The sequence below is a fragment of the Oncorhynchus mykiss genome, chromosome 29 (genome assembly GCF_057628025.1).
Source record: "Oncorhynchus mykiss isolate SJ-2025 chromosome 29, ASM5762802v1, whole genome shotgun sequence".
Lineage (NCBI taxonomy): Eukaryota > Metazoa > Chordata > Actinopteri > Salmoniformes > Salmonidae > Oncorhynchus > Oncorhynchus mykiss.
Window position 1 is genome coordinate 29,120,535 of NC_143050.1, and position 22,767 is coordinate 29,143,301.

Sequence of the window (22,767 nt, forward strand, 5' to 3'; positions counted from 1 at the left end):
GAACTTGTCCAATAACAACCATCATTCATATTTCATAATGTTTTCTACTGTTTGTGCCTACTGAACGTGACCCAGTTATAAAAGCTCAGTATACCTGACCAATGGACAGCTACAGTACACCTCACCCTTAACACCAGTATAGAGAAATAGAAGGACACTTAAGAGCTGCTGACCAGTGCGCGTGCGTTGGCCTTGGCCCCCTTGTCCAGCAGTACTTTGGCCATGCGGTGGTGACCACAGTGGGCCGCCACGTGTAGAGGGGTCAGGTGGTCCAGCGTGATGTCATCGATCTCAGCGTTGTACTGAAGGAGCTGCCTCACACAATCCATGTGGTCACCCTGGGCCGCCATGTGGATGGGGGACAGGCCATTCTGGAGGGGAGAGAGATAGGACCGGGAGATAGAAAGGAGAAGAGCAGTGTAAGACCTTTGAGTAGGGAAAAATTGATAAATTAATAATACTGAAATAAGTCACGCCTCTGTGCTGCTGGCAGAGAATCATTTGGCATTGGTTACTGCTGAAAATGCAAGTGTGTGTGATATTGTGCCAAAGTGGTGTTAATGGTGTGATATTGTGCCAAAGTGGTGTTAATGGTGTGATATTGTGCCAAAGTGGTGTTAATGGTGTGATATTGTGCCAAAGTGGTGTTAATGGTGTGATATTGTGCCAAAGTGGTGTTAATGGTGTGATATTGTGCCAAAGTGGACGTAAAGTATGGCCCTTTATTTTCCCCATAGTGGACTCCAAGAGGCCCGTGGCTGACCTTGGTCTTGGCCTGGATGGGAGCCCCCTGGTCCAGCAGTAGATCGATGATCCTCACGTGACCGTTCCTGGCCGCACAGTGCAAAGGGGTCAGCTCATCCTAAAGAGAGTGAAGAAGCCAGGTAGGGTTAAACAGTTTTCAAGTCAAATGGCAGAAAGGGGTGGATGAGGAGGAGGAAGAGGAAGAGGAGAAAGGGTGGGTTACAGTACCTTGGTCATGGCATCTATCTGGGCCCCTCTGTCCAGCAAAAGCCGAACCATGATCGCATTACCCCTCCTAGAAGCTATGTGCACGGGGGTGATACCATTCTGAGAGAGGGGAAGAACAATTTCTAAATCAATTGAATCAAAGACTCTTCTGTTAGGAAATGGGGTCTTTGAGGGACTATGATATCTACAATATCTATGTCACGATTAAGGCAGATACAGTAGGTACAGTATAGGTGAGGTTTAATGGACTGACCTTGGGAGTATAGTTGACATTGGCTCCTCTGTTAATTAGCAGTTGGGCCACACTCAGGTTCTCATAGTGAGCCGCGATGTGGAGAGGAGTGAAGCCAGTCTACAGACAGAGCGAGAGAGAGAGCGAGAGAGAGTTGTGAGAGAGAGAGAAAATAGTAACATCTTATTTTCATCATCCATGGTTGCAGGTGGCCTTTGTTGAAAGCTTTTTTGTTTATTTGAAGCTTTTTTGTTTAATCAAATGTATTTATAGAGCCCTTTTTACATCATCAGATGTCACAAAGTGCTATACAGAAACCCAGCCTAAAACACCAAACAGCAAGCAATGCAGATAATCACCTTTGATGCTATTGCTTTTCTGCAAGTCAGCACAACAGTGTTTTGACTGATGACATCAGCTAATGACACCAGCATATTAAGGCTTAATAAGTCATCATTCACACACACACACACACACACACACACACACACACACACACACACACACACTACCTTGCTGAGGACGTCGGGGTTAGGGTCATTCTGCAACAGTACTGCGGCAGTGCGTGTGTCGTCGTTGCGTGCAGCAATGTGCAAAGCGGGAAGACGGACCTTGCCCTTGGTGCCGTAGTTGATGAGCAGGGCCACCACGTTCTCATGACCCTGCTGGAGAGCCACCGCCAGCGGCGTGAACCCATCCTGACAGACAGGGGAAGAGAGATGGAGGTAGAATGTTGGAGAGAGGGAGGGGTGGCCAGGGAGTAAGGTCAGAAGGGAGAAAGGAGGAGAGGGAAGGACAGAGGGAGAGGTAGCGAGGGAGAAAGAAGAGGAGAGGAGGGAGAAGGAGGTAAGGAATGTCAACGATAGGGTGCAAGGGAGTGGGAGAAAAAGGGAGACAAGCCAAGTGATAATGCAAGGGTTGAGAGAAGGGTAAGTAGAGGGAGAGGAAGAGAGAGCAGAAGAAAATGAAGATAGGGGCAGAGGACAAGAGGAAAGGAAAATGTGATACATTGTAAATTGAGATTACTGTAATGGAAAGAGGAGAGAAAGTTAATGTAACATTTGTCTAGTGGACTAATGCAATCTGAGAAGGCATGACTGTAGGCCTTTACTCACCTCTGTTGGAAGGCTCTGATTGGCTCCATTCTCTAACAGGAACTTAACGACCTCTAAGTGGTTCTCTTGTGCAGCCATGTAGAGGGGGCTGAAGCCTTTCTGTAAAGAAGAGGTACATGATGCATGGTTACCAGTAGGGCTTTGGAGGTCATGAAATTTTGTCTGCCGGCGATTGTCAAGAAAATAATTGCCAGTCTCACAGTAATTGACCGTTAATTAACATAAACAAGTTTAGCATCTCCTGGCTTCCATGCATATCCTACAAGCCACTTGTGGTGGAAAAAGTACCCAATTGTCATAAAAGTATAGATACCTTAATCGAAAGTGAAAGTCACCCAGTAAAATACTACTTGAGTAAAAGTATAAAAGTATTTGGTTTCAAATATACTTAAGTATCAAAAGTAAATTGAATTGCTAAAATATACTTAAGTATCACAAGTAAAAGTAAAAGTATAAATCATTTTGAATTCCTTATATTAAGCAAACCAGACGGCAAATGTTTTGTATTTTTTATTTACAGATAGCCAGGGATACACTCCAACACTTAGACATAATTTACAAACAAAGCTTGGGCTTAGTGAGTTCGCCAGATCAGAGGTAGTAGGGGTGACCAGGGATGTTCTCTTGATAAGTGTGTGAATTAGACAATTTTCCTGCTCTGCTATGCATTCAAAATGTAACGAGTACTTTTGGGTATCAGTCAAAATGTATGGAGTAAAAAGTACACTATTTTCCTTAGGAATGTAGTGAAGTAAAATAAATCCACTATTTATTATAGACAGGTCTAAAGGAACATGTTATGAAGAAAATGTAGTCTATTTCAGAAGAACAGAATAGCATACTCTGAGTTGTCCTTATGGTAGGTCCTGATCTGGCTATGCCAAATGGCTGTGGGCTACACTAGTTCAATTAGCAGACAAGATAAGCTTAGAAATCCGTGGCATTATTTTATAGTATGAAGAATACAATTGAACATAGCTGGATTACATAGAAAGCTGCACATGCAGCTACTCTGTGCTGAGTGGTCAACAAAGAAACCGGTCGTCCTATATGCTTCATTTAGAATTATTGATGCAACTTTAGTTGTGATACAAACGTTGGGCTATATTTTATGGCTGCATGATGCGACTCTAATGATGATTTTTAAAAAGTTGCATGAAAGGCATGAGCTCTGCTTTGTTTGTTGTGCAGGCTGCACACACACTTCGACAGGCTCTCATTCACAATTTGACAAGCACTTCATAATATTCTCATCAGGCCTCAAATTTCCCGGTAGCCGTAATTCCCCCTAAAAAATCTACGCCTTTTGCGGCCAAAATGGCCCCTGTGCCTTTGGGCTGAATGTAATAATTATATTTCCCTTCTCCCGGCTACCAATCGGCGTGCTCTGCACCTTTCACTCGCATGGCTCTCTCAGATATCTCAATTCTTATTAGCCAATGCCCCTTATGTGATCGGGTTCTTCTCACAGGCATCTCAACTCCGAAGTAGGCTACAAGTGAAGACAGACACATCGGGGACGCAACTGCTCGCGTCCCTCTTAGTGAATTCTGAGACGCATAGTGAAGATGTTAGAGGAACTGTCCACGTGCTTTTCATCAACCAACATGAGTAGATGAGTAAGGCCTAACAAACAGCAAAAGCACTAGCCTATGTCAATCTACTATCCCCCATAGTACAAAAGTTGATCTATTCTATTGGTGAACTTGTCTTTCTGTGCGAGAAAATGATATTCAAACATACTCGCATCAAAAAACCTTTCAATAGCAATGAGGTTGATGCAACAGATCACAAACTTTAGCTTAAAATGTTAATAAACTATTAGTCTATTTCTTCACATTCTAAGCGCAGAAATGCGCACAATTTTGCAAAATGCAAGCAATCAGTTAGCGGGAAAAGACGACTGTCAAAAAGGACTGCAAATGAGATTATGCAAGTAATGCTTTGTTAAAAAGGTGCAATTTTTATGGTGAAAATGATATTCTCCAAACTTGAAACTCACTCGCCGCCTATGCATGCCAGTTAGGCTCTACATCGGTTGTAAAAAATAATGCATGTGCTTCATTTTAAGAAGTTATTTGGCTACTTTAGTTGTGATACAAACCTTATCAAAAACATATAGGCCTATGGGCTAAGCTACATGAGATGTGTGCCTACGATTTGAAAAAGTTGCACACACAAAAAAGGCATGCGCTGTTTCTTTTCTTACTGCACACGCTGGGCATCATTCACAAATAATAATACAGAATTCACAAGTGATAGTAGTCTGATGGGTGACAATATTAGCCTATGTAACCTTGTATTTACATATACTAAATCATATGTGTGAAATTAGTTTTGATTTAGAATCGACCATTATCATGCACCTGTCTTGGAACAGGGGGAAAAAAATACATGTCATTAGTAGCAAATGGACACTTTTCCCACTTTTCCCATTTTTATGCCAGCCAGGTAGGATATACTCCTGTTGTAAAGCGAAGCAATGTGCTTAATATTTGGAAAGTTGAGAATGAAATATAGTAGTCCTAGTCTATAGAAAGCTGATGGGACCCTCCTCTTTTTAATAGAGGCCATCAAAACTGTGTTCTCACGCAATTGCATAGCCTACAGAAATGTTGCGCAACATGAGCTCTCATGAAGTGTTTCATTAGATTTTCAATACATCTGCATTAATGTCAGAGTGATCGGAGGGACAATAGAGTGCTGAGTACCAGGAAGTTATGAAGTTTGGTAGGCTACTAATGACCATCAGCAGCATCAGAGCTTGAAGAAGACTAACTACCATGACTAAACGGTCGTGGAATTCGCAGTGGTCATGACTCGTGACTGCCGGTGTGGCGGTAATATGGTCCCCGTAACAGCCCTAGCTACCATCAACACACACACGCGCGCGCACACACACACACACACACACTACACTCACCCCCCCCCCCCCCCCCAACCTCCTGAATAACAGTAAGAAGCAGTATAATGTCACTGATGACTCACCTGGGACTGGGAATTGACGTTGGCTCCATAGTTGACGAGCTCAGCCACCACTTTCTCCTGGCCTGCCAACGCAGCGATATGGAGGGCAGTGTTCCCTTTCTGGAGGTGACACACAAACACACACAGAGAGAGAGACAGAGAGCAGTCTGAGTTCAGCCTTATGACCCAAATCTCTACTTAAAAAGCTTTGATAAGGATACAGTGCTAAGAAATAATGAGTTATGACTTATCAGTCCCTTAAGGATTTTGTGGGGATTTTTTTATTATATTTGCGGGCAAAAGGCTTGATTTTGCTGCGGCAATTCTGACATTTTGTTGTGAAAATCCGCTGACAAAGGAAAAAGTTTGTTGACGTGTCGATTGATTCAACCATATTATGCGGTAAATCTGTGGTGATTAGTTGAAGTTGCAAGCCCTCTTTTTGTACTGCGGTGATGGGTCAGTTTTATTCGATAATATTGCAATGATTTTACTGTTTTATGTGGAAAAAGTGTGGTAATTTGTCAAATTTGCAAGCCCTCGCATAATATGCAGAGAATTGTTGATTTTGCAAAGAAAATTGGGATCGCAGAATCGCTGAATTCTGGAGGGACTGACTTATGACTTAATAGATTGATATTGAATAGATTAAATTAGATACATCCGTTTGTAGGCCTATCAAATGAGATGAATAAGTATTCACACCACTTGATTTACCTACATTTTAAAAAATTGATTGATTTGTCCTTTAATGTCAATAACCTACACAAAATACTCTGTAATATCTAAAGAGGAAGAAAAATGCTAACATCTGTAAAAAATTAATGAAAATAAACCCCCTGATTCAATCACATTTAGTAGTGATTACAGCTGTGAGTCTTTCTGGGTGAGTCTCTAAGAGCTTCCAAACCTGGATTGTGCACCATTTCACCTGTATTCTTTAAAAAATTATATTAGCTCTGTCAAATTGGTTGCTGATCATTGCTAGACAACCATTTTCAGGTTTTGCCATAGATTGTCAAGCAGATGTAAGTCAAAACTGTAACTCGGCCACTCTGGAACATTTGGTAAGCAACTCTTGGCCTTGTGTTTTGGGTTATTGTCCTGTAGAAAGGTGAATTAATCTCCCAGTGTCTGGTGGAAAACAGACTGAACCAGGTTTCCCTCTAGGATTTTGCCTGTGCTTAGCTCCATTCCGTTTAATTTTTATCCTGAAAAACTCTCCAGTCCTTTAACGATTACAAGCAATACCCATAACATGATGCAGCCACCACTATGCTTGAAAATATGGAGTGGTAGTTAGTAATGTGTTGGATTTTCCCCCAACACAACACTTTGTATACAGAACAAAAAGTGAATTGCTTTGCCACATTTTTTTGCAGTATTTCTTTAGTGCCTTGTTGCAAACAGGATGCATGTTTTTGGAATATTTGTATTCTGTACAGGCTTACTTCTTTTCACTCAGTCAATTCAGTTAGTATTGTGGAGTAACTACAATGTTGTTTATCCATCCTCAGTTTTCTCCTATCACGCCCAATAAACTCTGTAACTTGTTTTAAAGTCACCATTGGCCTCATGGTGAAATCCCTGACCGGTTTCCTTCCTCTCCGGGAAATGAGTTAGGAAGGATGCCTGTATCTTTGTAGTGACTGGGTGTATTGATATATCATCCAAAGTGTAATTAATAACTTCACAATGCGCAAAGGGATATTCAATGTCTGCTTTAAAAAAAGTGGTTTGTGGTTTGTGGATTGTGGTTGAATCTACTCGACTCAGGGACCTTACAGATTCTTGTATGTGTGGGGTACAGAGTAGAGGTAGTCATTCAAAAAACATGTTAAACACTATTAATGCACACAGAGTAAGTCCATGCAACTTATTATGTGACTTGCTAAGCACAGATTTATTCCTGAACTTATTTAGACTTGCCTTAACAAAGGGGGTTGAATACTTTTTCATGAGTTTGTTAAAAAAAAGATGTAAACATAATTCCACATTGTGTGTAGGACAGCGAACAAAAATCTAAAATGAATCGATTTTAAATTCAGGCTGTAACACAACAAAATGAGGAAAAAGTCAAGGGGAATTAATACTTTTTGAAGGCACTGTATATAGTGGATTCTGTCTGTAAACAGTCTGTTATAGCTGGTGAATATCTCAAGCATAAGGCAGAGGTAGGTCTTATGCATCTGTGGTATGTGAGTAGAGTCATGGTAAGCAGTGAGTAGCGTGTGAGTAGTACCTTAGTGGTGGTCTCCAAGACAATGCCTGCGTGTAGTAGCCCCAGGACCATCTTGACGTGGCCTTCTTTCGAGGCCAGATGCAAACCGTTGAGCCCATTCTGCAGAGACCGCAGTGAAGATTAGTATTGACCACACAGAACCATCAGACAAAATCGTCAGCCATCAGAACGAGCCCCAATAGAATCTGTCTGCCTTTTAGTCCATTCATCACATGGATTCCTAAACAGTAGACACACTAAAAATAACAAGCAGAGAAAAAATAACAAGCAGAACAAAAATATTTCTGAAGATAAACAACCTTAAGACTGAAACAATCGGGTCTCAAAGGAAGCAGACATGGATTTGTCTCAGGCTGTCAGGGCATACAGCTGCAGAATCAGACGGACTAAGAGTAAAGTCAGGGCCTGTCTCTGCTCTGCCAGCCTGCAGTACCGTGACTGGCCACAGGGCGACTCTGTAAACCACACTGGTCCCGCCCTCATACTGCAGTGTCACCCAATCACATGAATAACGTACTACATCTGCAGTGCATGCACACACTGAGGGGAGACACACACACACGGGGGCAACACACGCGTGCATGCACACGCACATACACACAAATGTGTATGTGTGAGCTGGCAGGAGTTTGCTGGTTTGTCAATCAGGCAGGGGTAGGTTGACAGACTGACTTCATATATAAAACCCTGACTCATAGTATTTTGTAGAACAGCAGTAGCTCCAACAATTATCATAGCTCTTTGCTCTACTTCAACCCCAATCCGAACTTGAACACATATAGAAAACATGTTTTACAACGTCACATCCCCACATATAGACACATGCAGCATGTGCATTGAAGGCACACTAAAGCATGCATCCTCATTTGTATCATAGCTCTACCTCTGATCCTTAGCCAGTAGTAGAATTATTATAGTGGTAGTATTACTTGGTGTAGAGATAGTGGTATTAGTTTCAAAACATTGACAGCTTGGTGCCATGGTTGTTTCTGTGAATGGTGCTGAGGGGTTGCAGTAGCAGATTGTAGGCTTACAGAGTGGGTGTGCATTCCCCGAGCTGTCCAGAGCATGGGCTCTCTGCCAGTGCTTGTGTACAAACTGAACTACCTTCCTTTCACCAAACTACTAATGAAAAATACAACAACTGAGTCCCTTCCACTTAAGCGTCCACTCATAAATAGGCTGGCATACATGTATGTGTTACAAAACTTGCCACTTGAGATGAGTCAGAAACAAAAAATGCATGCACCTCAGCCATTCTTTGCATGTGAATTTGACGTTATTTAAAACTACAATATGTAACTTTTTCAGCCACCTGACCAAATTGACATAGAGCTTTTTGTTATAGATCTGTCATTCTCATTGAAAGCAAGTCTAGGAAGCGGTAGATCTATTCCCTTTGCACTATTTCTATGCTTCCCATCCGTTTCATTTTTGTGTATTTTACTTTCGGTTATGTACACCAGCTTCAAACAGCTGAAAATGCATGTGTTTTGGTTAAGGAAAGTATATTTTACAGCTGTTTAGATGGTATAATGATTCTCTGTACTATACTTGCTTGTTTTGTCACATAAACAGAAATTAGGCAAACTATTAGAATTTTAGCAACCAGGAAATGGCAAAGTGATTTCTGCATAGTACACCTTTAAGCGTTGTGCTTCTGTCATGATGCAACAAGGTGCAATGGAACAGATAAAGGGTAGGATAGGAGAGGAGCAGGGAGGAATCGAGAGAGGGTCTGGCTGTATGGCTAATTATTCATATTTTCTCATTAAGGTTGTGAATGACTGGCATTAGTGCGCAGTAAACACAGCTAGAGTGGCAGGACACAGGGGACAATGTGGGAACATGGTTATGCATCCACACACACACACACACACACACACACACTCTCTCTGATCCTTGAAACAACAGTTTATCTAGGCTAGACTTGACTGTTAATAGATCTGATTGGCCGAAACCAAATAATGCCATCTTTAAAAAATACATCTATAATTTAATCTTAATAAAGTCTGAAATAATAAATGTTTTACGAGACAAACTCTGTGGTCCAGAGGTAGTGTACCAGACTGTGACCTTGAGGACTCTCTGACGTACCTGATTTGATGTGTTGATGTCTATTCCATTCTTGATGTGGTCAAGAGCCTTGTCAAGGTTCCCTGAACGGGCTGCACGGAGGAAACTGGTGACAGCATCCGCCTGGAGGGAAGGAGAGCACAGACAGAGACAGAGATAGAGACAAAGACAAACAGTAAGAGAAAGAGAGAGATAGAGAGAGAGAAGCGAGAGGGACAGAAATGTTTGTTTTTTCTTCAGTTAGAATAGATCCCACTGAAATGTCTATTACAGTCTGGTTGTCATTCTTCAAAATCAGCATACTCTACTAAACTGCTCACAATCCCACTGTCTGATAGTCAAAAAATGTCTGACAGCACAAACTGGTGAGCCTCCCCCTCACTAGGAGTTTGGTAGCTATACATAGCCGAGCACACGCTGACTCCATCCCTGCATGCTGACTGACTTCTGAGGCCTCTGTAAAAGCGATGTGTTCACCTCTGCCACCATGATCAGACAGAAAGGGAGATTGTAACATGGCTGCCTAGTACTGTAGTCCAGCATGCAATCTCTGCCTTGAGAACAAATATTATGACAATTCCATACAGTATGCCTACTCACCTCCACCCACACACTAGTCATATGCAATGATACATATTATGTAGGAGGTGAATTCTCAAGTAAGATTGCTATATTAAACTGATACAGTATGTCCTTTTTCTTACAGTACGGGATGTCTTGTACAATTTAGACTCGACAGACCTGCGGGTTTATCTTCTCCCATTTCCTATTTGTATGGTGTATTCTCACAAATCAATGTCCCTCAGATTTGATCAGACAGGCCTATAACTCTTATATTTGCTTCCCACATAGAATACATTTTCCTATGCTCTCTACTTCTCTTTCCAATCAATATTCCCCAAGGGCCTAAATGTACTATGCCCTTTGCATACCCCATTTCTCTACCTCTATACCACTCTCCCCTCTCTCTCTCTTTTGCTCTCTCTACCTCTTTACATCTCTCTATATACATCTCTCTCTACCACTCCCCCCTCTCTTTATATCTTTCTACATCTTTCTATTTACATCTCTGTCTATATAAACAGTTGAATTTGGAAGTTTACGTACACCTTAGTCACCTTAGCCATTTAAACTCAGTTTTTCACAATTCCTGAAATTTAATCCTAGTAAAAATTCTCTGTTTTAGGTCAGTTAGGATCACCACTTTATTTTAGAATGTGAAATGTCAGAATGATAGTAGAGAGAATTGTTTATTTCAGCTTTTGTTTCTTTCATCACATTCCCAGTGGGTCAGAAGTTTACATACACTCAATTAGTATTTGGTAGCATTGCCTTTAAATTGTTTAACTTGGGTCAAACGTTTCGGGTAGCCTTCCACAAGCTTCCCATAATAAGTTGGGTGAATTTTGGCCCATTCCTCCTGACAGAGCTGGTGTAACTGAGTCAGGTTTGTAGGCATCCTTGCTCGCACACACTTTTTCAGTTCTGCCCACAAATTTTGTATAGGATTGAGGTCAGGGCTTTGTAATGGCCACTCCAATACCTTGACTTTGTTGTCCTTTGTTGACCCATTTGCGACTGATGATGTCTTGAGATGATGCTTCAATATGTCCACATCATTTTCCTACCTCATGATGCCATCTATTTTGTGAAGTGCACCAGTCCCTCCTAAAGCAAAGCACCCCCACAACATAATGCTGCCACCCCCGTGCTTCACGGTTGGGATGGTGTTCTTTGGCTTGCAAGCCTCCCCCTTTTTCCTCCAAACATAACGATGGTCGATATGACCAAACAGTTATTGATTCATCAGACCAGAGGACAAAAAGTACGATCTTTGTCCCCATTTGCAGTTGCAAACCGTAGTCTGGCTTTTTTATGGCGGTTTTGGAGCAGTGGCTTCTTCCTTGCTGAGAGGCCTCTCAGGTTATGTCGATATAGGACTCATTTTACTGTGGATATAGATACATTTGTACTTGTTTCCTCCAGCATCTTCACAAGGTCCTTTGCTGTTGTTCTGGGATTGATTTGCGCTTTTTGCACCAAAGTACATTCATTTCTAGGAGACAAAACGTGTCTCCTTCCTGAGCGATGTGACGGCTGCGTGGTCCCATGGTGTTTATACCTGCGTACTATTGTTTGTACAGATGAACATGGCACCTTCAGGCATTTGGAAATTGCTCCCAAGGATGAACCAGACTTGTGGAGGTCTACAATTTTTGGCTGATTTCTTTTGATTTTCCCATGATGTCTTGCAAAGAGCCACTGAGTTTGAAGGGAGGCCTTGAAACACATCCACAGGTAAACCTCCAATTGACTCAAATGATGTCACTTAGCCTCTCAGAAGCTTCTAATGCCATGACATCATCTTCTGGAAATGTTCAAGCTGTTTAAAGTCACAGTCAGCTCAGTGTGTATAAACGTCTGACCCACTGGAATTGTGATACAGTGAATTATAAGTTAAATCATTTGTCTGTAAACAATTGTTGGAAAAATTACTTGTGTCATGGACAAAGTAGATGCCCTAACCGACTTGCCAAAACTATAGTTTGTTAACAAGACATTTGTGGAGTGGTTGAAAAACAAGTTTTAATGACTCCAACCTGAGTATGTAAACTTTTGACTTCAACTGTACACTCCCTTTCTATACCTCTTTCCCTATTACTCTCTCCCTATCCATCTCTCTCCCTCTTGCATATTATTGATACCATTTGGAAGGAAACACTTAAGTTTGTGGAAATGTGAAATTAATGTAGGAAAATATAACACATTAGATCTGCTAAAAGATAATACACTATATTTTGCATCAAGTCTGCCAGGAGTTTTTCCACATATTTTTTTTTGTTTACACACTCCCAGCAATGTCATACATGATGGATATTTTAGCGTCCCTACAGAAAAGACACTAACCTTCACACATCTAGACGGCTGGGCAGGATGGGTGGGGGGCCAGAGACAGCAGGGGTTCAAACTGTAGAACCCAGTTCCTACATTTGAATATAAACATTTATTTTATCAAACAAAACTATGCTACCTTTTATCTCTGGGACCCTCAAGATGACAAATCAGAGCAAAATTACTGAATGTATGTACATTACTTACCTTCAGACTTGAATGTATCAAACCAGCAGCCGTGATAAAATTGTTTTGTTGTTGTGCACTCTCCTCAAACAATAGCATGGTCTGTTTTCACTGTAATATCTACTGTAAACTGGACAGTCTCTCTCTCTCTCTCGCTCTCTGTGTGTGGTGCATGCTGGGAATTATAGAGCGTCTGTTTTTTCCTTCTTCTTTTGCTTTTCTTGGTGGTTTTCCTTTTTCTATGCGTGATTTTTTATTTTTTTATTTGTTGTGGTAGAATTAAGTATAACGTTTTTCTTGTTGAAATTGACCAGGCTTTGGCGGGGATGGCGACCCACATGGGGACACCGTCTCTGTCACTTTGGCACGGCTTTAGGCGTGTTACTGAAGCTACTGTCACTGTGGAGGAGTTTCTGGTCACCGTAGGAGAGAAGGTAGGATATGAGAATGTTGCTTATGCGTCATGGATGAATAAAGCCGTGGTGGTTTTTCTTAGAAAAGAGCGTCTTGTTGATTGGATGGTTGAGCATGGTGTACTTCTTAAAGGAATGTTTATCCAGGTTACGCCGTTTTTTTGTACGCCAACAAAGGTAACGATTTCGAATGTACAGCCCAATGAGCTGTACATGAGCTGCTACAGCGAGTTATTGCGGTTTGGGAAGTTTGCAAGTTCAAGTAAGATTGTCCCGTTGGGTTGCAAACACCCGGCTTTGAAACAGGTTAAGTCGTTTCGGCGACAGGTGTGTATGTTTTTTGGCTCACCAGAGCAGACTTTGGGGTTATCGTTTAAAGTAAAGTATGACAACAGACTGTATGGCTTATGCTAGTACGGGTAGTCAGCAGTGTTTTAAGTGTAGGGATGTTGGCCAAAAGTGACATTCTTGCCCGAAAGGGGAGAAGGCCGAGGGAGGGGCGCAGGTGGTCCTCGTAACGCCTGGGCCAACTGTTGTAGGTGGGCCGACAGTGGTAGAGCAGCCACAAGCACCTGTTGCTGAGGAACACGTTGTCCGTGTTGGAGTTGCAACTTGTACGGAGTGGCAAGTTGTACTATGCAGCAGAAAAATATTGTTGTAGGTGGTAAGGACGGATCTGGGGAGCAATTTCCTCAGACTGGTGAGGACATGCCCAGAATGAGTGATGGGGTACAGGAGGGGGTTCATGTGGAGTTAGTCTCCCAGGTACAGTGCCTTGCGAAAGTATTCGGCCCCCTTGAACTTTGCGACCTTTTGCCACATTTCAGGCTTCAAACATAAAGATATAAAAATGTATTTTTTTGTGAAGAATCAACAACAAGTGGGACACAATCATGAAGTGGAACGACATTTATTGGATATTTCAAACTTTTTTAACAAATCAAAAACTGAAAAATTGGGCGTGCAAAATGATTCAGCCCCTTTACTTTCAGTGCAGCAAACTCTCTCCAGAAGTTCAGTGAGGATCTCTGAATGATCCAATGTTGACCTAAATGACTAATGATGATAAATACAATCCACCTGTGTGTAATCAAGTCTCCGTATAAATGCACCTGCACTGTGATAGTCTCAGAGGTCCGTTAAAAGCGCAGAGAGCATCATGAAGAACAAGGAACACACCAGGAAGATCCGAGATACTGTTGTGAAGAAGTTTAAAGCCGGATTTGGATACAAAAAGATTTCCCAAGCTTTAAACATCCCAAGGAGCACTGTGCAAGCGATAATATTGAAATGGAAGGAGTATCAGACCACTGCAAATCTACCAAGACCTGGCCGTCCCTCTAAACTTTCAGCTCATACAAGGAGAAGACTGATCAGAGATGCAGCCAAGAGGCCCATGATCACTCTGGATGAACTGCAGAGATCTACAGCTGAGGTGGGAGACTCTGTCCATAGGACAACAATCGTATATTGCACAAATCTGGCCTTTATGGAAGAGTGGCAAGAAGAAAGCCATTTCTTAAAGATATCCATAAAAAGTGTTGTTTAAAGTTTGCCACAAGCCACCTGGGAGACACACCAAACATGTGGAAGAAGGTGCTCTGGTCAGATGAAACCAAAATTGAACCTTTTGGCAACAATGCAAAACGTTATGTTTGGCGTAAAAGCAACACAGCTGAACACACCATCCCCACTGTCAAACATGGTGGTGGCAGCATCATGGTTTGGGCCTGCTTTTCTTCAGCAGGGACAGGGAAGATGGTTAAAATTGATGGGAAGATGGATGGAGCCAAATACAGGACCATTCTGGAAGAAAACCTGATGGAGTCTGCAAAAGACCTGAGACTGGGATGGAGATTTGTCTTCCAACAAGACAATGATCCAAAACATAAAGCAAAATCTACAATGGAATGGTTCAAAAATAAACATATCCAGGTGTTAGAATGGCCAAGTCAAAGTCCAGACCTGAATCCAATCGAGAATCTGTGGAAAGAACTGAAAACTGCTGTTCACAAATGCTCTCCATCCAACCTCACTGAGATCGAGCTGTTTTGCAAGGAGGAATGGGAAAAAATTCAGTCTCTCGATGTGCAAAACTGATAGAGACATACCCCAAGCGACTTACAGCTGTAATCGCAGCAAAAGGTGGCGCTACAAAGTATTAACTTAAGGGGGCTGAATAATTTTGCACGCCCAATTTTTAAGTTTTTGATTTGTTAAAAAAGTTTGAAATATCCAATAAATGTCGTTCCACTTCATGATTGTGTCCCACTTGTTGTTGATTCTTCACAAAAAAATACAGTTTTATATCTTTATGTTTGAAGCCTGAAATGTGGCAAAAGGTCGCAAAGTTCAAGGGGGCCGAATACTTTTGCAAGGCACTGTAGTAGTGGAGATGCCCACTACGAGTAACGGGGTACAGGAGGGGGTTCATGTGGAGTTAGTCTCCCAGGTAGTGGAGGAGATGCCCACTACAAGTAATGGGGTACAGGAGGGGGTTCATGTGGAGTTAGTCTCCCAGGTAGTGGAGGAGATGCCCACTACGAGTAACGGGGAACAGGAGGGGATTCAGGTGGGGCTAGTCTCCCAGGTATTGGAGGAGATGCCCACTACGAGTGATGGGGTGAAAGTGGGGAGTGTTGAGAGGGATGTGGCTAAGGGGAGTCAGGGGTCTGTGGCCTCAGTTGAGGAGGATCAGGAGAAGGATATGGATATCTCTTGATATTATAGCAGCTGGTCGACGACTCAATTTACAATCTAGAGGAGGTAAATGGGTTCGTGGATCAGACTTCCGGGAAATCTGTAAAATTGGCAAATTATTTTGACGTTGATAAGTTTGTGAGGTCCACTGTGATGTTCCAGAAGACGTTGGGGTTAGACCAGTTCAGTGAGAAGAAGCGTTTTCGCTTGAGGAAAATTGTTACTGCTGTCACAGCAGCAAAGGGTAGTGGGAAACGTGGTAAGGTTAAGAGAAAATTAAAACGATGATGATCATGCCTCGTAGGGCGTTTTTTTCTCTTTGTCTGGTTTCTTTCTTCTGCTTTTCCTTTCTCTTTTCTACATGGAGGTACTAAGGGTAGGATCTCTCAATACTAATAGGGGAAGGGACAGGAATAAGAGGGCTTGGGTATTAGAAGTAATAAAACAGAAAAGGCTTAATGAAGTTTTTCTACAGGAGACACATAGTGATGAGGCTAATGAGGTTGACTGGGGTATGTGGTGGGAGGGGCAGCCTATACTCAGTCATGGTACTAATTTCAGTGCTGGGGTGGCAATTTTGTTTTCCTCAGGCTTAGGTGTGACTGTGGTGTCTACAACAGAGATTGTCAAGGGTCAGGTTTTATTGGTCAAGCGGATGTTGTGTTTTTAATTCTCATGTTTATGCTCCTAATGAGCATATTGCTGTATTTAATCAAATAAACGAATAAATCTTAAGACAGTACGACCAAGAGCGATGTATGGTTTTAGGGGGGGGGACAGGAATTGTACAATAGATTTTATTGTTGACCGCACTGCTGAAGAACCTCACCTGCGGTCAGCTACTTGCCTGTCTGGTCTATTAACTGAGTTTGAGCTTTCTGATGTGTGGAGAGTAAGGAATGTAAAAGTTAGGCAGTACACATGGTTAAAAGTTAAGGAAGGTTGTGTCAGTGCTGCAAGGTTAGACAGGTTGTATGTATCTGAGAAATACTGTAGTAGGGTTGGAAGGTTAGACAGGTTGTATGTATCTGAGCAATACTGTAGTAGGGTTGGAAGGTGTGACATTACTCCTGTGGGTTTTTCTGATCACCATCATGTGTCTGTTGATATTCACTTGTCCTGTCCATGAAGGTCTTCACCTTATTGGTATTTTAATGTTAAATTGTTACATGATGTCATGTTTTGTGAAAGATTTTTGTTGTTTTGGGAAAATGGAGGGTTACAAAATAGAATTTTGAGTCCTTGAGACAATGGTGGGAGGTTGGGAAGGCCCAAAAACGATTGTTTTGTTAACAGTATACTGCTCTGTCTCATATTGAAGTTAAAGAGACTATCAGGGCCCTTGAACAGGACATCAAATCAGTTGAATTGAAGTTGTTCACTCAGAATGGCCCTGGACAAGTCATGAACTTACAGGACAAGAGACATGAACTGAGGTTGTTTCTACATGAAAGACTTAATGGTGCCATGATTAGGTCTCGCTTTTCTACCCTCAAGGATATGGATGCTCCTAGAGTTCTTCTTAAAAAACCTAGGTAATCGATATTGCAACACAAACAGATGGTCTGCCTTCGTCTCCCTGATGGGAAGGTGACCACGGATGACAGTGAAATGCGCCAACATGCCGTGGAGTTCTACTCTGCCGCAGGATTGTGATTCTCTGGGTGCTGAACAGTTGCTACATGGATTTCCTCAATTGGGCCTTGAGCAGAGAGTTGCTTGGTACTGTGCAGGAGCTGTCCACATCACTCAGTTATGAGTTGCCCCATCTCCGTCCAGAGGGCTATCAGGCAGGGATGCCCAATTCCAGGGCAGTTATATTGTCTTGAAATTGAACCAATGCTTTGTTTTTTAAGAGCGAGGCTTACTGGTTTCTCTGTGCCACGGTTAATGAAGGGTCCCACGATAGCACTGTCTGCATATGCAGATGAGGTGACTGTTTTATTACAGGGGTGAGGATATTAAGGTTCTCTCAAATGCTTTAACGGTATATGGGGGGGCCTCCTCAGCTAGATTCAATTGGAAAAAGAGTGAATCGCTGTGGGCAGGTCAGCTTCAGAAGGGGTCTGCTCCACGGTTACCAGGGGGATTCAGTGGGGCAGAGATGGAATGAAGAATTTTGTGGGGTTTTCTAGGTCCCAATGTCTTTCAGAAAAAGAACTCGGAGGTTGTAGTGGAGAAAATGTGTGCCAGATTGTCAAGCTGGAAATGGTTGCTACCCCAGCTGTCTTATAGGGGAAGGGTGTTGGTAGCCAATAATCTAGCTGCCTCTACCCTGTGTCACTGCCTAATGATTTTACAGCCACAGGGGGGTCTGATGCAAGAGCTTCAGAGGACCCATGTCAATTTATTTTGGTCTGGACAACATTTGATTAAAGCTTTGGCCCTGTACCTGCCACTGCACGAGGGTGGGCAAGGTTTGGTGGACATTTCTTCCAGGATCATGGCTTTCCGGCTTCAAGCAGCCCAGAGACTGTTGTACTGTGACGGTTCTAGATGGGTCGACAAAGCCTATGCATTGATGATGAGAGCGGGCTGTTTGGGCTTAGACAAGCATATTTTCCTCTTAAAGCTGGAGGGGGGTGATTTGTCTGGCTTGACTCCATTTTATGAGTCTGTTATGCAGGCTTGGAGAGTTTTTGTCAAGTCCAGTAAGGCCGGCACACCACCAGTGATGGGGCTTTTTTGAAGAGACTCTTTTTTACAACAATGTGCCATCCAGTCCCGTGCTATGGGCTCAGCCAGCCTACGTTCATGTGTGGGGTCTACCAAGCTGGGTCATCTGATGTGCAGTAGGAGCAGATCGTTGGAGGAGCTGGGAGAAAGAGCGGGGATCCGATCATCTCGCCTACTGAGGAAGGTTGTAGCTGAGGTCTGTAATTCCTTGCCAGTACGTGACTGACACTTCCAATTCTGATCTGTGGACGGAGGGTCTGGATTATGTGTTCCCTGCGCTGAATGTTAGTGCTGTGGCGGGGGCATTAGAGGAGGACGTGGGGGTGCTGCTTTTCTTCGAATCCCCGGAGATGGGGGAGTTCAAGGCGGTGGGAAAGAAGGCCATGTACAAAATCTGTGTAAAAGTGTCCCGTGCTTCTTCCCTGGAAGAGGACAAATCGCAGAGGTGGGTGGGTGTGTTTGGTCCAGGGACCTTCCCAAAAGGCTGTTGGCGGTCTGTATACACGCTGCATAATGAAAAGAGGACAGCTGGAGCTATAGCCACCAATATGTATCTGGTACACCTGGATCCTACTGCTGGGGAAGGGTGTCCTTTCTGTGCTGAGTCTGAAACTCTGGCACATCTGTTTTTACAGTGTCCCAGGTTGGTTGGGATGACTGACCTGATCACTACCTGGTTCTCAGCTCTGGGAGAGGTTTTCTCTTCCCAACAATTTATATTTGGGCCGAAGTACAGGTTCAGTCGAAGGGGTGTTGTTCTTTGCTTCATTTTGTGTGGGGATGGAGGGGATGTTTGCAGCGAGACTGAGGGTTGAGTTTGCCTATTACAAAATGGTTAACAACATTGATCTGTTTATGAGTATATGGGGTATTCATAGGCTGTTGTGTTTAGTTCATGTGGAGGAAGATTTGGTGTTGTGTTTTTAATTGATGTGTAACCATGGTTAGGGAGGCCTTGAAATACATCTACAGGTACATTGACAGGTACATTACACTCCAATTGACTCAAATGTTGTCAATTAGCCTATCAGAAGCTTCTAAACCCATGACATAATTTTCTGGAATTTCAAGCTGTTTAAAGGCACAGTCAACATAGTGTATGTAAACTTCTGACCCACTGGAATTGTGATACAGTGAATTATAAGTGAAATAATTGGTCTGTAAACGGTTTGTTGTAAAAATGACTTGTGTCATGCACACAGTAGATGTCCTAACCGACTTGCCAAAACTATAGTTTGCTAACAAGAAATTTGTGGAGTGGTTGAAAAACAAGTTTTAATGACTCCAACCTAAGTGTATGTAAACTTCTGAATTCAACTGTGCCTCTCTCTTTCTTTACCTCTCTCTTACCTTGCGGTCTTAACTCTCTATTTCTCTCCCTCTCTCCTTTGATCTCCTCCTGTGTGTGATCCCAGTGGGAAGGGGTGTAAAGCTGCTCTTTTTCCCCACTCACTCTCTCCCTCAGCGATGTATGGCTGATGTGTCCAGGCTGAGGTTTCGCCAGCCTTATGCTAACAGTGTGTGTGTATTTGTATTCAGTCTCAGGCAATGTGTTAGATAAGCTGTTAATACCGAGATCATTCCTCTCCCTCACACATAAGCTATGCATTAATCACACAAAAACTATGCATTAAGCACACACGAGTGCTGAAAGAAATCTCTGATTCATGTCAAACAGGAAGTATAAATATATATTGGATTCATATCTGATACACATGAACAGTACCAGTTCCACCTTTGTAGGGATCACTGAAATATTTCTATATTATTTCATTCTGACCTGCAGTAACTAAGGGATATCCTGAGAGGTATATGATCTATGTATTTTTCACTTTGTCTGTCTCAGTTGCCTTCGCATCTTAGACCCCACCCTCTTTGCTGTGAGTTGACGGCGGACAATTGGAAGACTGGTGCCATTGAGTCCCCTGTAAGAAACCAATATTATACTACTTGTAGGATGTTTTCACATGCAAAGCCTCTTGCTGCAGCTCTGAGTTCCCGCACCGACTTGTCAGCGAGTGTTGAGCATGTTTATGCTCCTATTTTCGTTCTGTGGCCTTTGGCCATTTTGTTCTAGGATTTCACAGCTTTGTTGACATGTTGGATATAGTGGGCCATATGTGAGCAGAATGGTGAGAATAACGTCTCCAGCCGCCACCTCCCCTCAGTCAGTCTCTGAAATGGATTGATGAGTGCATCTATGATCTTCAATGTGTGTTTCTTAACTTGATTGTCTGAGGGTAGAGGCAGTCGATCAACATTCTTGATTGTGTGTGTGTGTGTGTGTGTGTGTGTGTGTGTGTGTGTGTGTGTGTGTGTGTGTGTGTGTGTGTAGAGATGGAAATGACTGCAGAATATCTTTGAAATTACATTTTATGTTAGATTGTGCTGACTCGCTACGAGGCACAATTGATTTTCCTTCTCCTCCCTCTCTCTCCATCCCCCTCTCCATCCCTCTGTCTGTAATATGTGGTCAATTTAAAGCAATCCATCCCAGCCCTGTCTATTCATTTGTAATCGCCATGTGAAGTCAATGCGTCAATTGTATCCAGTAATCAGATCCTCAAGCCAAACATGGTGATTTACACTCAGCATGCCCCCTTCCCATCACTCACGTTCCCCCCGCCCTCTCTCTCTTTATCTCATTATCCTTCTTGCACTCTCTGTTCCTCCCTCTCCAGATCCCCTCTTCGTCCCTTGCAAGGCAGGCTCCCCGCCTCATTCTCTCACACCCTCCGTCTGGTGCGTGTTCATCTCGCTCTTCCCTCCCTCCTTCTCCCCCTTCCTTCCCTCATATCAGTGTGTGTATCTGTCCCTCTCGTGTCATATTGATGTGATGCTGTGTCATCATGGCATGCTGCAGTATGGCGTGACGTACATGTGTCACAAGCATTCCTCCATTGACACGGCCAGTGGAAGAGAGGAGGGTTGAGAAATTAAAGCCTTTAATCTCATATCTGTGGAGGAATCTAATAATGTATCATATCGCTGTGTTTTCCGGCTTGCTTCTCTCCAGATGACTAAACTCCCAGAGGACAGGCGCACTCAGCGCTATCACAGTGCTCTGTAGTGTATGGCTGAGGCTGTGTGTGTGCATGTGTAGGCTATACACGTGCAGTACATAAAACCTGTCTGCTCTCCCAAGGCCATTTCTTCTAAAAGCTACATTTGTTTCCAGAGGGAATGTGCATGTACAGGCCTCTACTGGATTGTAATGGATTACGTCCATTTGGAAGGGGGAAAAATGATGTGATTCAAGGTGAGTGGATGGAAAGATGTGTACACTGCAGTGAGTGGGGTTCTTAAAAGAAATACAGATATCTTACCCTAAAAGGACCAGTCAATGTCAGATATTGATACATTCTTCTCTTTGACTCAAACAGACTCATACATATTATAGACGGACATAAAAACACAGAGTGGTAGACGGGACAGCACACACGCTCATAAACAGTTCATAAACAGCTCATAAACAGTTCATAAACAGACATCCAGAGTTGCCACGCACGGTGAAGAATGCACACATGTGCACCAATAAAGACGCCACGTTACTCTTGCAAACTCACAGTCACAAATATTGTCCACCAAACACACAAAGACAAACAAGTACTACATACAAGTCGGTAAAGAGAGGAAAGCGGTGAAGATAGATACACGGTATTGCAAAACACCACCAAACCTGACTGCACTGACTTGCCACATCACAACGACGACAGCACAGAAGTCGTACAGAGAGCTCAAGAAGCCATGAGGGGAAGATCCCCAAGGAGATGCAAGGACATAAACCACGGCTACATAGAGCTGCCATAGAGACATGTAGAGAGAAAGTGTTGAAGTACACGGCGTGTGTTTCAGATGATATTTACTCTGTAGTCATAGTACCATATTCCCCGGGCTCGACTGGTCGACCTCTCAGAGCTCACACTACTGTCCTGATGACCAAGCCGGCGCTGAACCACATGAGCCTAGAAGACACATCAACACGAAGACAAGGCCTGTTAATGTGACACAGATACGGTATGCAGATGCACACATGCAGACCGCACGGCAGACTACATATTAGTCTTGAAGTCAGTAGACGAAGTCAAAGCCTGTTACTGTAATGTGATTTACTGACAAACAGAAACACACGAGCATAAGAACTAACACACCCATAAACCCAAGTTTAAAGTACAAATGCACCATACCGGCCGACACAAGGGAGTCTGAGCACATATAGATGAAGCGTGTATGGAAAGATAAATAAATACACACATACAGTGGGGCAAAAAAGTATTTAGTCAGCCACCAATTGTG

The 22,767-nt window shown here is 42.9% G+C and overlaps 1 protein-coding gene across 12 annotated transcripts in view; it reads right to left on the minus strand.

Moving 5' to 3' along the window:
* The window catches only part of LOC110509751 (uncharacterized), a 98,936-nt gene that overhangs the window by 30,757 nt on the left and 45,412 nt on the right, over nucleotides 1-22,767 (minus strand). For all 12 annotated transcript variants that reach the window (XM_090226975.1, XM_090226972.1, XM_090226968.1 and 9 more), the window contains exons 2-10: nucleotides 9,626-9,727; nucleotides 7,529-7,627; nucleotides 5,308-5,406; nucleotides 2,320-2,418; nucleotides 1,717-1,902; nucleotides 1,226-1,324; nucleotides 973-1,071; nucleotides 764-862; nucleotides 174-371 (exon numbers count right to left, since the gene is read on the minus strand). In XM_090226975.1, the coding sequence (XP_090083101.1) occupies nucleotides 174-371; nucleotides 764-862; nucleotides 973-1,071; nucleotides 1,226-1,324; nucleotides 1,717-1,902; nucleotides 2,320-2,418; nucleotides 5,308-5,406; nucleotides 7,529-7,627; nucleotides 9,626-9,727 (1,080 nt within the window). The remainder of the gene's footprint in view (nucleotides 1-173; nucleotides 372-763; nucleotides 863-972; nucleotides 1,072-1,225; nucleotides 1,325-1,716; nucleotides 1,903-2,319; nucleotides 2,419-5,307; nucleotides 5,407-7,528; nucleotides 7,628-9,625; nucleotides 9,728-22,767) is intronic.